Source organism: Megalobrama amblycephala, linkage group LG5 (genome assembly GCF_018812025.1).
Source record: "Megalobrama amblycephala isolate DHTTF-2021 linkage group LG5, ASM1881202v1, whole genome shotgun sequence".
Classification (NCBI taxonomy): domain Eukaryota; kingdom Metazoa; phylum Chordata; class Actinopteri; order Cypriniformes; family Xenocyprididae; genus Megalobrama; species Megalobrama amblycephala.
The window spans coordinates 9,109,056-9,126,800 of NC_063048.1; the positions used below are offsets into that span (position 1 = coordinate 9,109,056).

At 35.4% G+C, this 17,745-nt stretch overlaps 1 protein-coding gene across 2 annotated transcripts; it reads right to left on the reverse strand.

Moving 5' to 3' along the window:
- Positions 1–497: 497 nt before the first annotated feature.
- LOC125268419 (E3 ubiquitin-protein ligase TRIM39-like) lies at positions 498–8,510 on the reverse strand. Of its 2 annotated transcripts, none has more exons than XM_048190608.1 (8): positions 8,367–8,510; positions 6,936–7,029; positions 6,093–6,664; positions 5,835–5,930; positions 3,124–3,357; positions 2,894–3,032; positions 1,313–1,339; positions 498–1,167 (listed from the first exon to the last, which is right to left on the reverse strand). In XM_048190608.1, exons 2-8 carry the CDS (start codon positions 7,006–7,008, stop codon positions 620–622), a joined length of 1,689 nt encoding a protein of 562 aa, XP_048046565.1. In that variant the 5' UTR covers positions 7,009–7,029; positions 8,367–8,510; the 3' UTR covers positions 498–619. The 2 variants fall into 2 exon arrangements, with proteins under 2 accessions (XP_048046565.1, XP_048046566.1); XM_048190609.1 differs by having other exon boundaries at positions 499–1,167; positions 6,936–7,001; positions 8,367–8,506.
- Positions 8,511–17,745: the final 9,235 nt, after the last annotated feature.

Genomic DNA, 17,745 nt, shown 5'->3' on the forward strand with positions numbered 1-17,745 from the left:
GTGTGTAATGTTAGCCATGGAGCACTATCAAACTCATTCAGAATCAAATAAACATCCAAATAAATATAATCGGGTATGCTGCATGACGAACACTTTGTAAAGATCCATTTTGAGGGTTATATTAGCTGTGTGAACTTTGTTTATGCAATGTATTATAGAGTTGCAAGCTTGGGGGCGGGGAGCATGTGCATTTAAAGGGGTCGCGCTCACATATTTAATTATGCCCCAAAATAGGCAGATAAAAAATGTAATAATAAAAAATCTAATAATAAAAAATCTATGGGGTATTTTAAGCTGAAACTTCACTGATACATTCAGGGGACACCTTAGACTTATATTACATCTTGTGAAAAAGGGTTCTAGGGCACCTTTAAGTTAAACTCAATTAATTGTTGAGGTAATCATGTAGGTTAATATTAGTCACAATAAAACAAAAACAACAATTAATCAATTAAAAGTACAAAATCATGTCTTTATTCAGATGCTATATCACTTTGATGTAAAACAGCTACAACAAATGATTATCTTCCTGAGTAAGAATACACACATTTTTAATGTTTTTAAACATTATTACATGAAGCATTATTATCATCAAGTATTTCATATTAGGGGTATACATTCATTTACTGTATTTGACAGGTGTGATGATCAGTGGAGTTGAGTTTTTACCTCCATCATTAAATTCTGGACTAAAATATGGATAGAGTTTCCCAGTGAAAGACTGACCAGTGAAAGAGTAGATATGAGAGCTGGACTCCACATCATAAAAGGAGACCAGACCCTCCTCATAATCCACAAACACACCGACCCACTGCGGCTTCACTCTCAGACACAGAGAGACAGGAGGACCAGCACAGGCTTTATATTCATTCCCATTCCTCATAATCACAGTCCAGAATCCATTACTGGGTCTCAGTGTGATATTTCCCTTCCTGTTAATGGATTCTCTGGCCACTCCTAAAAGCCATTTAGTCTTTTCCTTCACCTGCACCTCAAAATAAAATCTCCCTGAGGAGAATCCCTCCTTTCCCAGAACACAGGGACAGTAATCAAATCTCTCTGGTTTGTCTGGGAGTTTCTGTCTTTTGTCTCCACATGTCACTTGTTTTCCATCATCAGACAGGATGAGAGAAGGATGAGCTGTATCAGGATCCAGAGTCACATCCACTGAGAAAACACAGAATATGAATCACAATACAGATATTTTTTGATGATGTTTCAATATTTAATCAGTGTTTAATCATCCTGTAGGTCAGTAATGAAGCTGTGAGTATATGAATGTAATCTAGTGTAGTTCAGACACACACTGTACCTTCATACTGCTGCATCCTCTTCAGATCTGTAGAGTCACATGACAATAAAACATCGTCAGATCTTTGACATGTTTATGTGTGGAATTATAGACAAGATTTAAGGTTATATTTAAAGAATCGTGTACAACATCATGTTTTATCTGATCAATGTGTGTTTTTTAGCACTGTTACGTTTTTGGAGCTTCAGGCCTGATATTTCACACACATCCCTCTTCTCATGAAGATCAAATCTGCCTCTTAAACACATTATGTTTATTCATTTGATTGTCTGAGAGAATATTAATGTTTTATATTGTTTTCTGAAATTAGAGCTGAAAATGACCGTCTCTCTTCAAGAAGAACTGTGAGCTGATGATGATAATGTGACCATCGAGTTAGAGTCACAAAATATTAAATTATTTGTATATATTTTATTTTTAATCTACATATGTATATTTCTATTTTTTTATTCACTTTAATGTATTATGAGTTTTCAGCTGCATTTTTATAAATTCTGGGTGTTACCATGACAACTGCAGCTCATCCTCAGACAACACAGAGCAACGATTGAGTAACTACTAACTCTCGTCTCTCATTTATTGTAAAGGTTATTTAAATTCATTAAATTTCATACGAAACTGTAATTTACAAGTTTTGATGTCTAATTTGTTTCAGTTGATTATCTATTTAAAGAAGTCCATTAGAGTTTCGCTTACCCTAGTATGAATACTGTGATTTAAAGTGTCTTAATGACTCTGAAATACAATGTTTATCCTCAGACAACACAGAGGAACACTTGAGTAACTTTGTAACTCTCGTATCTCACTCATTTATTGTTTTTCACTGTTTTTACACACATGATCACATTCTTATTTCAGCTTGAATCAGACTCATTCTTCATCCCTGATTCTTTTTACTATATAAAAACAGGGCAGACAACTTTTGAGTTAGAATTGGAGGGAGGGAGTGATATTGACACAAATTTCAAGATTTGATTTCAATCTTGATTTAATATTAATTCATTTGGGTATATACATGAATATATTTTTTTCTAAAGGAAAAAAAAATCTTTCTCAACTAACGTTATACAGGGAAGCCTGTCAGCTAGTAATGTTACATTATTAAAGGTTAATTAACAACTGATTTGTATAACATTACATTTCAGGACATTTTTAAAATAATGAAGTTATAATAAAAGCTTTTACTGGTATTAGAATAAAAATATAATTAATAATATAGTGCATTTTTGAAACTGTTGAAACACTCACTGACCAATTACACGAGACATGATCATTTCAGTAAGTTGTACTGGTTCTTTCAACATCTGATGTTCATTCGTGTTTATTTTGTGCTGTAACTAAAGAGGAAGAGATGATCGGTTCACGTGCCGCTTGAACTACAGCAATATGTCGCCATTTTAAGAGCGCCAAAACTGTATTTATTGTTTGAATTTCGTAATAAAACATACAAAATTTGAAAGCTGAAAAGCTGAAGTCTGTCTGCACATGGTCCATGTCCTCTTTACTCCACAATGTTTTTACACTGTGAGAATATGGATAATAAATATATGTATCTGTACAGTGTATTTGATATTGTCGTACCAGTTTGTGTTAGTTTCTCCTGTAGAGTGTCCTGCAGTCGAGTCAGAGCTCTCCTCAGAGTCTCCAGACTCTCATCAGTCTTCACACTGATCTCAGACCAGTTCCTGGTGTTTCTAGATCTATACAGGGATGAGTAAATCTACAGCAGGAGAGAGGAGAAATCCTTCAGCATGGGGAGTGTTATGGTGTCATATACTGCATTATCATTGATCAGAGAGATGTTGACTGACCTGTAGGAGGTGGAGGTGATCTTCAGTGTGTGAGAGTTGCTCCAGCTCAGTGTTTCTCATCTTTAGCTCAGTGATCTCCTGCTCCAGCTCTTCAATGAGCTCTTCCTCCTGTTTCTCTGCTGCTTTCTGCTGCTCCTCCATCATCTCCAGCAGTTCAGTCTGACATCTCTCAATGGAGCGGATCAGATCGGTGAAGAGCTCGACACGGGCTGCTTTCTCCTTCTCTGTGTTTCTCTGTTCAACCAGAACGATCAACTAATTATCAGCAGCATTTGATAAGATAAGAATCAGTGTTTTTATTGCTCTGCTTCAGTGTTTTTAGAGGATTTTCAAAATAACTTCATCCTGTAGTTTGCACTGAATGATTCCTCAAATCATGTGTCTTGTTGAGGAGAGGTGTTACGTGCTGCTATTACTTTAAGTTATTAAAGTAAAAACAGATTAAAAAAAATCATGCAATCATAATTGCAATAGTACTTTTATACAGCAATTCACTAAACACAAATTTTATTAAGTAAATTACATTATAGACACAGTATTGAAAGCTTTGTGTATTTTTGCATTGTTCCAACTTCAAAACAAAACTGCAGCAGAAGCAATTGTTGAACATGTCTGACCCAGATAGCAACACTGTGTCGGCCCAGATCCGGCCCACATCTGGCACATGCGGGATGATGATCTGGCCCACATGTGGCAGGAATGATGGCACTTGGGCGGACCGCTCCTGTTTGCCAGATCTGGACCACAAGCAGGCCACAAAAATGCCAAATGTCAGCCAAGAGCAAAGAACTGGACCTTATCTGATCCACAAAATATTGATATATTATTTATAGAGTCATCTCAGCATTAACAATCCTGTTATCAAGCAGAATCACTGAAGGAAAGAGGGAAACAGAAACAGAGATGAGCAGAAACACAAGAACTACAACTGACTTCAGTCACAGCCTTAGAGGAAATCAACTAAAGATAAAAGACATGAAATCTCTGATCTGATAGATCTGATTAAACAACTCCACAAACAGCATTACCAGCTTCACTTATCACTAACCAGACTGACTTTATTTCTGTCACACGTCTACAGAAGCTCTTATTGAGAATTAACAGAAGTTTAACTCTCATGTTTGTTTCATTTCAGGTTACCATGATGGTGATTGATGTTTCCATTAGTTGGCCTCTTAACTTTTAACATATATATTTGTCTTCTCTGGCTGCTGTGGTAGTGTTTCTGTCAAACACATTAGCAGTAGCAAAGAAAACTGAAGCATGATCATGTGATCATTGTTAACTATTGATGATTTTGTAATCATCATGAAATTGACTGCTTCACTGAAGTCATAATAATTGAATATAAATGTTACTGCAAAAAGAAATTCAGATGTATTGCAGAAATCAGTTAGAAGATGAAAATAAATAAAAACACAAAATAGAAAACTACTTTGACAAACACAGATATCAGTAATCAGCATGTCTCAACGATGGTGAGAATAAACAAAATATTTAGACAATCAGATCAGCTGCATAATGCTCTGATGCATTCTGGGAGTTTTATACTATAGTACCCAGCATGCATTGCGGCTACATGATGCTTTTGATTGTCACCATAGTTGAGAATCATGTGCTGATTCTTGATGTCTTAGTGTGTCATCTCAAAGTACCTTTTTTAAAAAAAATAATAAAAATATCTGTAATACAGCTCAAGCCACAGAAACACATTGTTTGTAATGTTAGTGTGTTAATAGCGCAAAACTGTTTTTTTTTCATCTAAACAACATAATTCATTCATCAACACCTGATCTCATTTCAATTTTTATCGCCGCTGCCGCCGCCGCCAATGTGTTTGATAAACACACTATCACAGCAGTCAGAAAAGACGGTTATATATGTATAAAGTTAAGAGGCCAACTAATGGAAACATCAATCACCATCATGGTAACCTTAAATGAAACAAACATGAGAGTTAAACTTCTGTTAATTCTCAGTAAGAGCTTCTGTAGACGTGTGACAGAAATAAAGTCAGTCTGGTTAGTAATAAGTGAAGCTGGTAATGCTGTTTGTGGAGTTGTTTAATCAGATCTTCAGAGATTTAATGTCTTTTATCTTTAGTTGATTTCCTCTAAGGCTGTGACTGAAGTCAGTTGTAGTTCTTGTGTTTCTGCTCATCTCTTTTTTTCTTCTTTCCTTCAGTGATTCTGCTTGATAACAGGATTTTTAATGCTGAGATGACTCTATAAATAATACATGAGATTTTGTGGATCAGATAAGGTCCAGTTCTTTGCTCTTGGCTGACATTTGGCATTTCTATGGCCTGCTTGTGGTCCAGATCTGGCAAACAGGAGCGGTCCGCCCAAGTGCCATCATTCCTGCCACATGTGGGCCAGATCATCATCCCGCATGTGCCAGATGTGGGCCGGATCTGGGCAGACACAGTGTTGCTATCTGGGGAGCAACACATACAGTGTTTCCATGTTTGTTTCTGTCTGTCATTTAAACAAGTATTAAACCAAATCAATTCAGATTGATGATACACTCAAAGACAGCACATGTTGCCACCTACTGGTCTATTGATGTAACCTGCAGAAACAATCACTGTAAAACACTGTAAAACACAGACTGACTGTCTGGAACAAACGCATACAGTCAGATTGATACAAACAGTGAACTAACTCATTTAATAAATATTTAAGAAAACTGAATTACATAATTGAACTCACTTTTCTGACTTCTGCTGAGTGTTTGACGTCTTGAATCTTCTTGATTCTGTCCTGGATCATCTGCTGCACGTCTTTCTGTGTCTTCATCAGTTGAGTCTATAGCCAGAGAACAACACAGACACATTCATCATGACAGAGATTTACTGTCTTCTGAGGAAACCTTTAATGTTTCCATAAACTTTATTGTTTTACAAAATGAAGAAATGTGATTCCTCATGATAAGAGTCCTTTAAAATCAGTTTTGTCAGTAACTTCTACCTTCTTCTCTTCACTCTCCTCTTCTACAGGAACAGTGTTGTGGTTCTTGTGATCTCCGTCAGTGCAGGACACACACACGATTGTCTGATCATCTCTACAGAACAGCTCCAGAGGTCTCTCATGTTTCTGACATATATAGTTCTCCAGATTCCTCACAGGATTGATCAGTTTGTGTTTCTTTAAACCTGCCACTCTCAAATGAGGCTCCAGGTGAGTTTCACAGTAAGAGCTCTGACACACCAGACACGACTTCAGGGCTTTCAGCTTTCTTTCCTCACAGACGTCACACAGAACTTCAGGTTTTTTCAGAACTTCAGGTTTTTTCTCAGGACTTTTCTTTTTATAGTGATCTACAAGCTCTCGGAGTGTGGTATTGATCTTGAGATCAGGTCTGATCTTGAATGTTTCTTTACAATGTGGACAGTTGCAGGTCTGGCTGTTGTCCCAGCACTTATTCAGACAGGTCTTGCAGAAGTTGTGTCCACATGGAGTGCTGACTGGATCAGTGAACACGTCCAGACATATCGAGCACTGAAGCTCCTCAGCCAGTGGACCGCCGGAGGATGACATATCTGTAAAGTGAAATGAAGAAGATAAATCACCAACACTACTAGTCTAAAGTCTGGACAAACTTGACATGAACACTGAATTTAATAATGTTAGGAATAAACAAAGAAACAAAATAAACAAATAAATAAATAGATGATGGATGAATAAATAAATAAGAAATATTAATTTGAGATGAAATAATTTCATTATCCATTTCTGTACATTCCTGAATATATATTTAAAAATATTACCATATGAAAAGAGTGAAAGTCATTCATCTGGTTACTGACTTACATGGAGGTTCTTCTTCTCTACTCCGTCTCCTGGTTTTTCTTTCTTTTGTTGATGTTGGTGAAGATTCTGCCATTATTTTTTTCCCTCTTCAAGCCTTGTCAAGAAAAAAAAGACACTGTATTTCACAGTATAAATTATGACCACTGATTTGCTCCTTGTAATATTGAGTGCTCATTTGGTTACTGAGGTTAAAATTAAACTTCCAAAGTCAGATTTTTGGGATATTTACTATTATTATTTAACACTAAATAATTTTAAAGTACAGAGCATATGGTTTATATGTATATTTTTATGTAAAAATGATTTTCAGCTGCAGTTTAGCAGGTTTGTGTTCAGTCTGTCTGCAGCTCATTTACTTCCTATTTCTTTCATCTTTCTGTCATGTGACAAAATGACAGAAACACCAAACTTTGCTTTACAACCAATCAAATGACATTTGCAATACAATTCTGATATCATTTCAGTGCAGTAAACAACTAAAGTAGTTGAGTATTTGACATGCTTTAACCTGATTCAGTTCAACTCATTCCAGTTCAACATAAACTCTACTAACCCTTACGAAAAACTAGTATACTTCAAGTTCATTTGATCAGGTATACTAAAGTAATGTTCAAGTATATTTTTTAAGTATACTTTATGTAGTAAGTATAATATCAATGTACTAGTAGTAAACTTGTAAGTGTACTATTTTAATACCGCTTGGGACTAAATTGGCCCAATTGAAGTATACGTTTAAGTGTACTATAAGTGTAACAGTAGTAAACTTTAACTAGTTCACAGCTACGTTTCTCATTTGTACTGCATCTGTACTAAAAGTGAACTTATACTAGTATACTAGTAGTTTACTATTTTAATACTAGTAGTAGCTACATTTTTAGTATACGAAAGTACACTTTGAAATATACTCTCAGTAAACTGCTAGTTTAGTGCAAGTATACTTTTAAGTTTTCTTTAAGTGAACATGACATCACACTTATAGTTTACTTTTTATATATTATTTTTGCACTTTAAGCATACTTCTATGTTTACTTGAAATACCTTGAACTGTACTTTAACTCTTTCCATTTTAAAAACATTTTATTCTAGCTTCATGAATCCTTTTTATCAACACTTAAATATAAGTAAGTTAAAAAATTTTTTATTTTTTATTTAAAGTAGATCGAGTCCATAAACAAGTCCACGTATAGGCCAAATATACTTAGACTTTTGTCAAGTATACTTTAGTGCAATTTTGAGTATATATCTCAGAAGTACATAAAGTATATTTCTGAGAAGTATATAAAGAGTAGACTGAAAGTATACTTTCTTATTTTTTGTTTAAAAGAAGTATACTAATTGCACACTTGAATAAACTTCTTTTTCGTAAGGGAAACCAGATCACTTCCATTAGAAACCTGTTCAGCTCAATCTCTCTTATATTTCTATCATTACCTGTGAGGATCAGATGTGTCCACAAGACTCTTTGAACGGCTCAATAAATATTCTGTTGTTTAAAGAGGTTGATCGTTTCAGGCGTCCGTATTGTTGTTGATCAAGTTAGTTTCACTTTCTCTGAATCTCTCTGAACTACAGTGATGTCAGAGCTCCTCCTGTATTTACGCATTTCACATTTGTCTCTGTATTCAGTGTGTTGGTTCATGTGTGTCTGTTTGTATTTGGACTGATGTTTCTATCAGGTCATGAAGAGATTTCAACAGACTTAAAAAAGCTTGATTGTCTGGCAACATTTGTTAAGAGTTTCCAGGACGAATTCTGCTCAACTTACACAATTTTCACAGCAATAAATAAATGTCCAAAAAAATGTCACTTATCCATTCATAGAAATTAATACTCTTTATTCAGATGCTGAGTGCTGAAATTTTCTTGATGTAAAATTGCAGCTGACTGAGTTAAAACAAGGGTTTTTTTTTTTTCATGAAATATCGAAAATGAATCAATTATTGGACCATTATAAAACAAAAGTACAAGATATTAGAAACTGAAGAACAAATGATGAAAATAAATGATCATCATCCTTTAAAGAGCAGCACATTGAACTAAGAAAAACAAAACAGACAAGAAAAAACTGACAAATGAGACAAAACTGGAGCTTTCAGGAAAGTCACATCAGCTCGATGTTTACAGACAAAAAAAGAAACAAACAAAAAAACATTATACCCACTGTGAATCACAGAGGAACTTGATCATGAAAACTCTGGACTATTCTGAAGTGGCCTGAACTGAATCCATCAAACATCTGTAAAGAGCTGAAACATTTAGAGAAAGATCCTTCAATCCTGAGACAGCTGGAGCAGTTTATTCAGGAAGAACGAGCCCAACTTCCTGTTGAAATGAGCAGAAGTCTCACTGAGAGCCACAGAAACTGCCTGTAAACAAAATATAACAGTTAAGGGTCCATCATTTATGACCTAATAACATTTTAATTTGTTTTATTATTCAAAATATTCAGTTGAATCAAAAATATGGATTAAACAACGATGGATGTCACTTTCAAGTTATTCAAGAGAAAATTGTGGGTTCATCTATTATCAGGTACCAACAATTTTGTCTATCTCTTCATTTAATAATAATAATAATAATAATAATAATAATAAACATTTATTTGTATAGCACTTTTCACACATGGAATGAAACTCAAACAGCTTCACAAGCATAAAAACAAATAATACAATTTCACACAATGTCAATATAAAAATACTCAAAAACAAGAATAAAAGACAAATAAATGTAAAATAAATAAATTGGCAATACAGTTTGACCTCAATATCAATATAAAATACGAGAAATAAAATAACTATAAGAATCAGAAGGTAAAATAAAACATAAAACAGACTTACACACAACTTCACACCATATTGTTATATTGAAAAGCAACTTTAAAAAGATTTGTCTTAACACACCTTTTAAAAATATGAATGCTGGAAGCCTCTTTTGCTTCATTTGGACATTCCTAATTTCTGGAGCATAGCGGCTAAAAGAAATACCACAAGATCATTTATGATTTACTGTATAATGTGCCAGAAGAGCACTAGAGGATCTTAAACTATGATTTGTGACGATACGATCTCCACAGACAGTCTGAAAATGTATAGAGGTGTCATGTTATGAAGTGTTTATAAACCAATAAAAGAACCTTCAATATTTTCAGATGTTATTATATATTAAAGCATTATTTTCACCTTGTTTTTCAAATAGTGGTGTAAATTTATTTGTGATGATCAGTAGAGTTGAGTTTTCATCTCCATTGTTAAAGTCTGGGCTAACAAACACACAGTTTCCCAGTGAAAGAGAAAGAGTAGAAAGAGTAGAGAAAGAGCACTTCCTCTATACAGTCAATCTTCTGTTTGGAGGGTAATCATATGATATGTCTTCTCTAGATTATACATTTCCTTTTAATGTGCAATTATTCTCTTAGTAAACTCTCCAATTAGCATCAGCAAATGCATTTGGCTTGAGGATTTATTACATTTACATTTACATTTAGTCATTTAGCAGACGCTTTTCTCCAAAGCGAATTACAAATGAAAATAATAGATACAGATAATAGATAATAGAAAATAATACAACAGTATGTAAGTGCTGTGTCAAGTCACAGTTTAATCAGTAAAGTGCTCGTAGCAAGGAAAAAAAAAAAAAAAAAAAAAAAAAAAAAAAAAATATATATATATATATATATATATATATATATATATGTATTTTAAATACACAAATAGATGGAAAATCGAAGAAAAGAAAGGTAAATAAAAAGTGCTACCATTACTGGGTCAAATGTTGAAGAAGAAGATATGTCTTTAGCAGTTTACAATCAATTTCTCGCCACGCAGTTTTTTTATTTGGAATAACTGTAATATTCTACATGCTAATTTATGATGGTATACAGTTGAATGAATGGTAATTTATTCAGCTACTCTGATTTTATTTCAAGATACCAATTTTCAGAATGTGGAAAATAATTTAATCTAGTTTTCAAGGCCATTTCTTTGTAAATGCATATGCTCTTCAGAAACAATAGTGGCTCAATGATTTCTGTTTGTCCTCAGCTCTGAATCCGGTTGATTCTGTTAGTTTCTATGTACAAAAATCCAGTTATTGTCACATGTTCACCCTGTTTGGACTTCTGTGTTGCACAATTTCCCGCCACTAGTCTGTCACTATAGTAACTGATCACCTTCATCATCATATTTGTGTTCAGTTACCCACCTTGTTTGTCTGTGTATTTAAGTCTTGTGTTTTCAGTTCAGTATTGTTCGGTATTGTTCATTGTATGGTTGTGTTTCATGTTTGCCATTTGTGGATTCCCTTGCCTGTGGATTTATTAAAGACTGTTATGCCTTCATCATCCTTGTTGTGCGTTTGCTTACAACCATATCTGTAACAGTTACAAAATCAGGTCTTTATTTTTGAACCTTCACTGTTAGCAATTTCTGTAAATTACACAGTATTTTACTGTAATATGAACTGTATTTTACTGTAAAACAGTTATACAGTATGTTACTGTATTAAAAGTTGCATTATGGGAAATATCCCATTGGCGTCAATAAAATACAGTATTTTTCATTTACTGTAAACTGAAATACAGTAAAAACAAATGAGCGTGAAAACTGACCAATCACAGAGAGGCTTATTTTTCCGCTTGGAGAAAGAAGAAAGGAAGACACCGATGCAAGAACCAGGCAGCAGCAAAGGTGTGTACAAATATTCCTGCTTTTTATTAAAATAATTTGTATTTTTGGTTTAACTAAAAGTGTACATATATGAGTCCATCTTACCGGGTGTTAAAAATTAACACTGAAGCAGTGTTAAAGTTAATGAGATAATTGATTGATGATTGAGTGATGATTGACATTAGTGGTGACACCTGATGATAATAAGCAGAATCACTGAAGGAAAGAGAGAAAAAAGGTGTTAATTAATGATTTATGGAGTTTCATTTCAAGTCACCATGAAAGAGGGCAGCGTTTGCTTTAGTCGGGCTCTTGACTCTTTACCTTTTATTATTAATTTTTCTCTGATTGCTCCAACTTTGTGTTTGTAAAGCACATTTGTTATGGTCAGAGAAAATATGATCTGGTCACAATATGTTTTGGTGATGATATTGTCATCATGTGATGGCCTGATGTCGTTTAGAGTCTAAATCTCTGACCATATGCTTGATGTGTAGCTTTTGTATTAATGATTGTAGTCCTGTGATTTTACAGCTTGAGATCCTGCAGTAGTAGAAACTTTTTTTTTTAAGAAAAATACATTACACACTGAAGCTTCAGTGTTTAAACACACACAGACATCAAGAGTCAGCATATGATTCTCAAGAACGGTGACGATAAATACAAAATACTGACAAACAGATCAACTCTGAACATCACAAAACAAGCTACTGTCACAACAAAACAACAGAAAAATAAAGCAAAGATGAACAATCTATGAAAATTACAGGACAATTCAGCTGCATAATTTATTCATGCAGCAATGCATGATGGGAGCCATGGATGCGTTTTGATTGGTGGCTCCCATCATGCACTGCAACATGAAGCACTTTGTTTGATTGTCACCATTGTTGAGGGTCATATGCTGATTCTTGATGTCTGTGTGTGTTTAAAAAAAAAACCTTCAGATTATAAAAGCTCTGCTGGATCTCAAACGGTAACAGCGATGTACTGTAAAGAAATAACATTACATCTATATCACCAGTTAATTCTGGATGTCACCAATGAATCTGGCCATTTCACAATGAGAAAACAACCATTATGACTGTGTTTCCCAAAGCATTGTAAACCTAAACTGATCACAGCACTTTTGGGAAATACAGCCCAGATCATAGTTTCATTGGCCATAACAAATGTGCTTTACAAACACAAAGTTGGAGCAGCCAGAGAAGAATTAAGGTTAATAAAGTCAAGAGCCCAGCTAAAGGAAATGCTTTTCACCATCATGGTGACTTCAAACTAAACTTTCATTAAAACATTAACATCTAAACATCTGTTAATTCTCAGTAAGAACTTTTGTTGATGTATGACAGAAATCAAATCAAACTGGTTAATAATAAGTGTAATAATGTTTAATGGCTGGAAGTCAGTTGTAGTTGTTGTGTCTCTCTTTTTCTCTTGTTGTTTCTTCAGTGATTCTGCTTATTATCATCAGGTGTCTCCACTAATTGTCAATCATCACTCAATCATCAATCAATTACCTCATTAACTTTAACACTGCTTCAGTGTATGAGAGCAAACACATTCCACTGCGGAGAGTTATTTTAAATTTGAAAGTTTTTAAGATTGTTCTTATGACTGAATTTGTTCATTAATTGTTTTAAAATGCTGTAATGTTAAACGTTTATGTATAAATGTTACTGCAGGCTTGGGGAATATCAGATTTTGTGAAGAAAACTGAAAGTTCAGTCTGCAAGAATATTAAAATGTTATTTCAAGTATTACATTGAACAATTAAAAACAAAATTATAAACGTTATACAGTTGTCATTGTCTTTTTATTATTTACTGAGACCTGTTAAAATACAGTAATTTACAATTTGTACAGCTTTATAGTAAATAGAAACAGTGGACAATGAATTACAGGAAATTTTACAGCGTAAAGTTATATATTTTTGATTGTATTAAAATATATTTCTAGAGAAAAGACCTTAAAATTATTGTATTTTTACAGCAAAAAATACTATACTGTAAATATGTTTACAGCAAGTTAAATGGTACTGTAAATACTCTATTAATAGAGTATTTTACTGTAAGTTCAATTTACAGTAAGTTACTGGCAACCTGCTGCCAGTAAGTTACTGTAATTTCTACAGAAGTTTTTTACAGTGTACCACTTTTGAAAGGGTCGATATTGTCCCGCCACTTTTGAAACCTCTCGCGCACGGATATGTAATACAAAAAAACAGCTCTAGTTGATTATCAGTTGAGTATAATAGGCGATGGCGCTAGAATGTGTTGTTTTGAATCATGTTGAGTGCTCGTTGTCGCTGCTATCAGAGGCGCTACAGCAGTGGCGTAACTTAATAATGATGGGCCCCAGTGCAGGCTATTACGATGGGCCCCCTTGTCTGCAGTTATATATAGGGTTGATGAAGCAGAAACACACTGCGCTTGTGTCTAGAAAGGAACCCTATAGAACCCTATAGAAGCATATATTAATGTAGGTGTAAGACATTATATGGTCAAAGGTTGTTTAAATATTCAGGTAATAAGAAGTGGAATAAGTTGCCTTTCTATATCAAGGTACAGTCTGTGATGATTTCAGTATAAGAGTGAAGAGTTTTGTGTTAAAATTTACTTTATTTGTAATTAGGTAATTTTGTATGTAATTAGGGTGCAGATATAAGCTAAATGAATCATTGACACTAATCTATTTTTTTTTTTAAATCAAGGACAACAATGGAAATCAAATACGTTAATTCAACTTTATTTATTTTTGCAGCTGTGTATTGCTACTTTTTGTGTTAAATGAACTTAAACACACAAACAATTTAAAATCCACAAGCACATACACACAATGAAGTGGCCCTAAAATAATAACAGCCAGGGGCATGGCAGCTTATAAGGTGCACTGAATCCTTTGAAAAGTATCTGTGCCTATTTGAGTTGCGTCCGACGAGCCTTTCGCTGAGCAAAATCATCGACAATGTCCTTAATGTCCATTTCACGGGCTCTGGTGCGCTCAATGGATAAAATAGCCAGCCCGCTCAACCTCTCCTGACTCATGCTGCTCCTCAGATAAGTCTTTATCAGTTTTAATTTGGAGAAGGAGCGTTCGGGTGCTGCCACTGACACAGGTAATGTCAAAAATAATAGCAGGGCAGTGCACACCTCACCATAGGAGGAAGTTATGGAGTGATGATCCACAATCAGCATCTTGGCAAGTTGGTAGACTGAGGACTGCTGAGCAATTTCGGCTCTAAAACAGGCCCTGAAAGACAGTAGTTGTGCAGGAAGCATAAATCCTATGTCCCTGTTGTAGTGGTCAGACAGACGTTTTGCTTTGACATACAGCTCATCGTCACCTGCGAGCTGAAGAGTCATGGGGTGTAACGAGAGAAACGGGAACATTTAGGGGTGTAGGCCTATAAATAGTCAACAATAAGTGGTAGAATGTGAATGACGTGTGATTTACAATTTCAAACTCAGCGCATTTAATTTGATGTTTCCAATGTTTCTGTCGATGTGTGCCCACACATCATAGAAGATCTGATGAACTGATAGATCACTAAATAAAATAATTCAATAAATACATATTTATAAGCATTTATCTCAAAATAACTATATAGACTTTAATAACTGAGAACTGGCAAAAACAAATCAGATCGCAAATGCTAGGCCTATCTCATGAAACGAAAAGGTGAGTCCTTATAATTTCTATAGCCTATAGGATACTTTTTTCTTAGAAGTGAATTGTGACAACATGCCCCAAAGGTGAGGCGCATTAAGATTAACATGACCAAATGACAGCTTAAAATGTTACCTTATATAATAAAAAATATCTAAACTAAAACATTATGTCCAAAAAATTAATTAATACAAAAATAATAAAAAATGGCATTTTTAATCATTAAAAATAGCCTATACAATGTTTTGAGTTTGATAGCAAACACATCATACAGCTAGGCTATACAGCGTAGGCTAGTTAAAAATATAATAATTCATAATTTCTGAAGATTGACTGTGAGTCATTAGTCGCCCTTTTCTCATGGTTTCTCAAAAGAATTTATAAAATTAGGCTATAGAATAGGCTATAATAGCACCCCATCTGCACAACTGGGATTTGCTGGTTAGCATTAAATAACAGTCTCAACTGTTAAATAAGATTAAATAATATCAGATTTGTCTTATTTTAAATAAACACAAAAAAAAAAACAGAGATGGAAAAAAATAACTTTAGAAATTTACTTTTGCGTTGTAAATGTTCAGTGATATCTGTGTTACTAACTGTTTGCGTTAGGTTGTGCACCGCGCTCCCCTAGCCTATACGGTGCTATTCTTCATTTAATCGAGAGTCTGGTGGTTGAAAGTTTACGGCAACATTAATTCAAGGTGAGAAAACAATTTCTAAAGAAAGAGCAAGAAGGTTCACTCGGAGTGCACAGGACAAGGCTTGAGCTCGCACACGTATGTGAGCGAGAGCATGAGCCGTGAGACCATTATGAGAACGCATGCACGTCATTGTGAATTGCCTAGTGAAAGATATCCGCCTGAGAGAAAACAGAGAAATTTGCGCTCTACTCTCATGTTACAATTATGTTCTCTCACATTTGTCATCAAAATAACGCAATAGAAACGGCCTCAAATTAATAAAACGAGAAGAACGTCATTTAAATCGGTTTTATTATTATGGGTTAAAAATGAATGTATAATATAGCATCCTGACGAGACACTTCATCGCCAGGGGCCCACTTGCGATGCGGGCAGGGCCCGGGTGCGCAGCGGGCCCCAAAAGGACTGTGAAGTACAGTTCAAAATCAACACAGGTGCTGATGTCACTGTTATGCCAGACCATGTGTTCCATGACGTATTCAAAGAAGGCAACAAACCAGCACTCCGGAGAGTGACCAAGCCCTTACTTGGACCCAGATGCTCACCACTCAGCGTGATCGGAGTTTCAAACATGCTGCTTCAGAAAGGAGACAAACATACATTAGAGGATGTGTATGTTGTTAAGAGTCTTCATTGGCCACTGCTAGGCAGACCTGCCATCACCAAACTGGGTTTTGTCACACGTGTTGATGGCATAAGCATTCACACTCTACAGGAACGCTATCCAAAGCTGTGCAGTGGGCTAGGACTGTTACAGAGGCCATACACCATTAAATTGAGCCCAGGAGCAGTTCCATTTTCCCTCAAAACTCCACTCCACATTCCACTTCCACTCATGCCAAAAGTTAAAAATGAGCTACAACGCATGGAGCGAATGGGAGTCATTAGCAGGGTGGAAGAACCCACAGAGTGGTGCGCAGGCATTGTCGTGGTGCCTAAAAAGTCTGGCGATCCCCGCATTTATGTTGACTTAACAAAGCTCAATGAATCTGTGTGAAGGGAGAAATTCATTCTTCCCTCGGTTGAACAGAACCTTGGATTGTTAGCGGGAGCTCGTGTTTTTAGCTAGCTAGATGCGAACATGGGATTTTGGCAAATTCCGCTAGCCGAGCAGTCCGCCAAGCTGACAACTTTTATCAGCAAATTTTGGTGGCCACCAAAATATTTTCAATGCAGGAAAAACCCTGATATAGTTTTTAAAGCATGCTTGTTTCTATGTTACAATTAAGAATAATCTGTTGTCAGGTGACTGTGTCAAAGTAATATTGCAGAAATGTGCAGTTCTAAGATGATACAGATCATCCAGTTAGCTAATGTCATGTATTCATTTTCAAGCAGATACATCAGCAAATTAGCAAGCAGATCCTACAAAGTCCTGTAGGTTGCAAAGTGGAGCTGCTGTGGATCGAACTTGTTCCATCACATTCTGCAGATGCTCAGTTGGATTGAGATCTGGAGAATTTGGAAGCCAGGGCACCATCCAGCTCTTCATGATGTTCTTCAAACCATTCCTGAACAATGTGTGACAGAGTGCAACAGGCCACTTCCACCAGAGAACACCATTGTCATGAAGTGGTGTACTTGGTCTGCAACAATGTTGCTGGTCTGCAAAATGACCAGATGGGCCTTAGTTGCCCTCATGCATTGATGAGCCTTGGGTGCCCAATACCCTGTCGGTGGTTTGTGGTTTGTCCCCCTTGGGCCACTGTCGGTAAATTCTCACCACTACTGACCGGTGTCACAATCACGCCTTCCCGGACTCCAGTTCCCAGC

Coding starts and splice junctions, on each gene's coding strand:
- LOC125268419 (XM_048190608.1), bottom strand. CDS start 7,008: ATGGCAGAATCTTCACCAACATCAACAAAAGAAAGAAAAACCAGGAGA. Junction 3,358..5,834: donor ACTCAGCAGAAGTCAGAAAA/GTGAGTTCAATT, acceptor CTGGTTGAACAG/AGAAACACAGAGAAGGAGAA. Junction 1,340..2,893: donor GGAGAAACTAACACAAACTG/GTACGACAATAT, acceptor GTGACTCTACAG/ATCTGAAGAGGATGCAGCAG.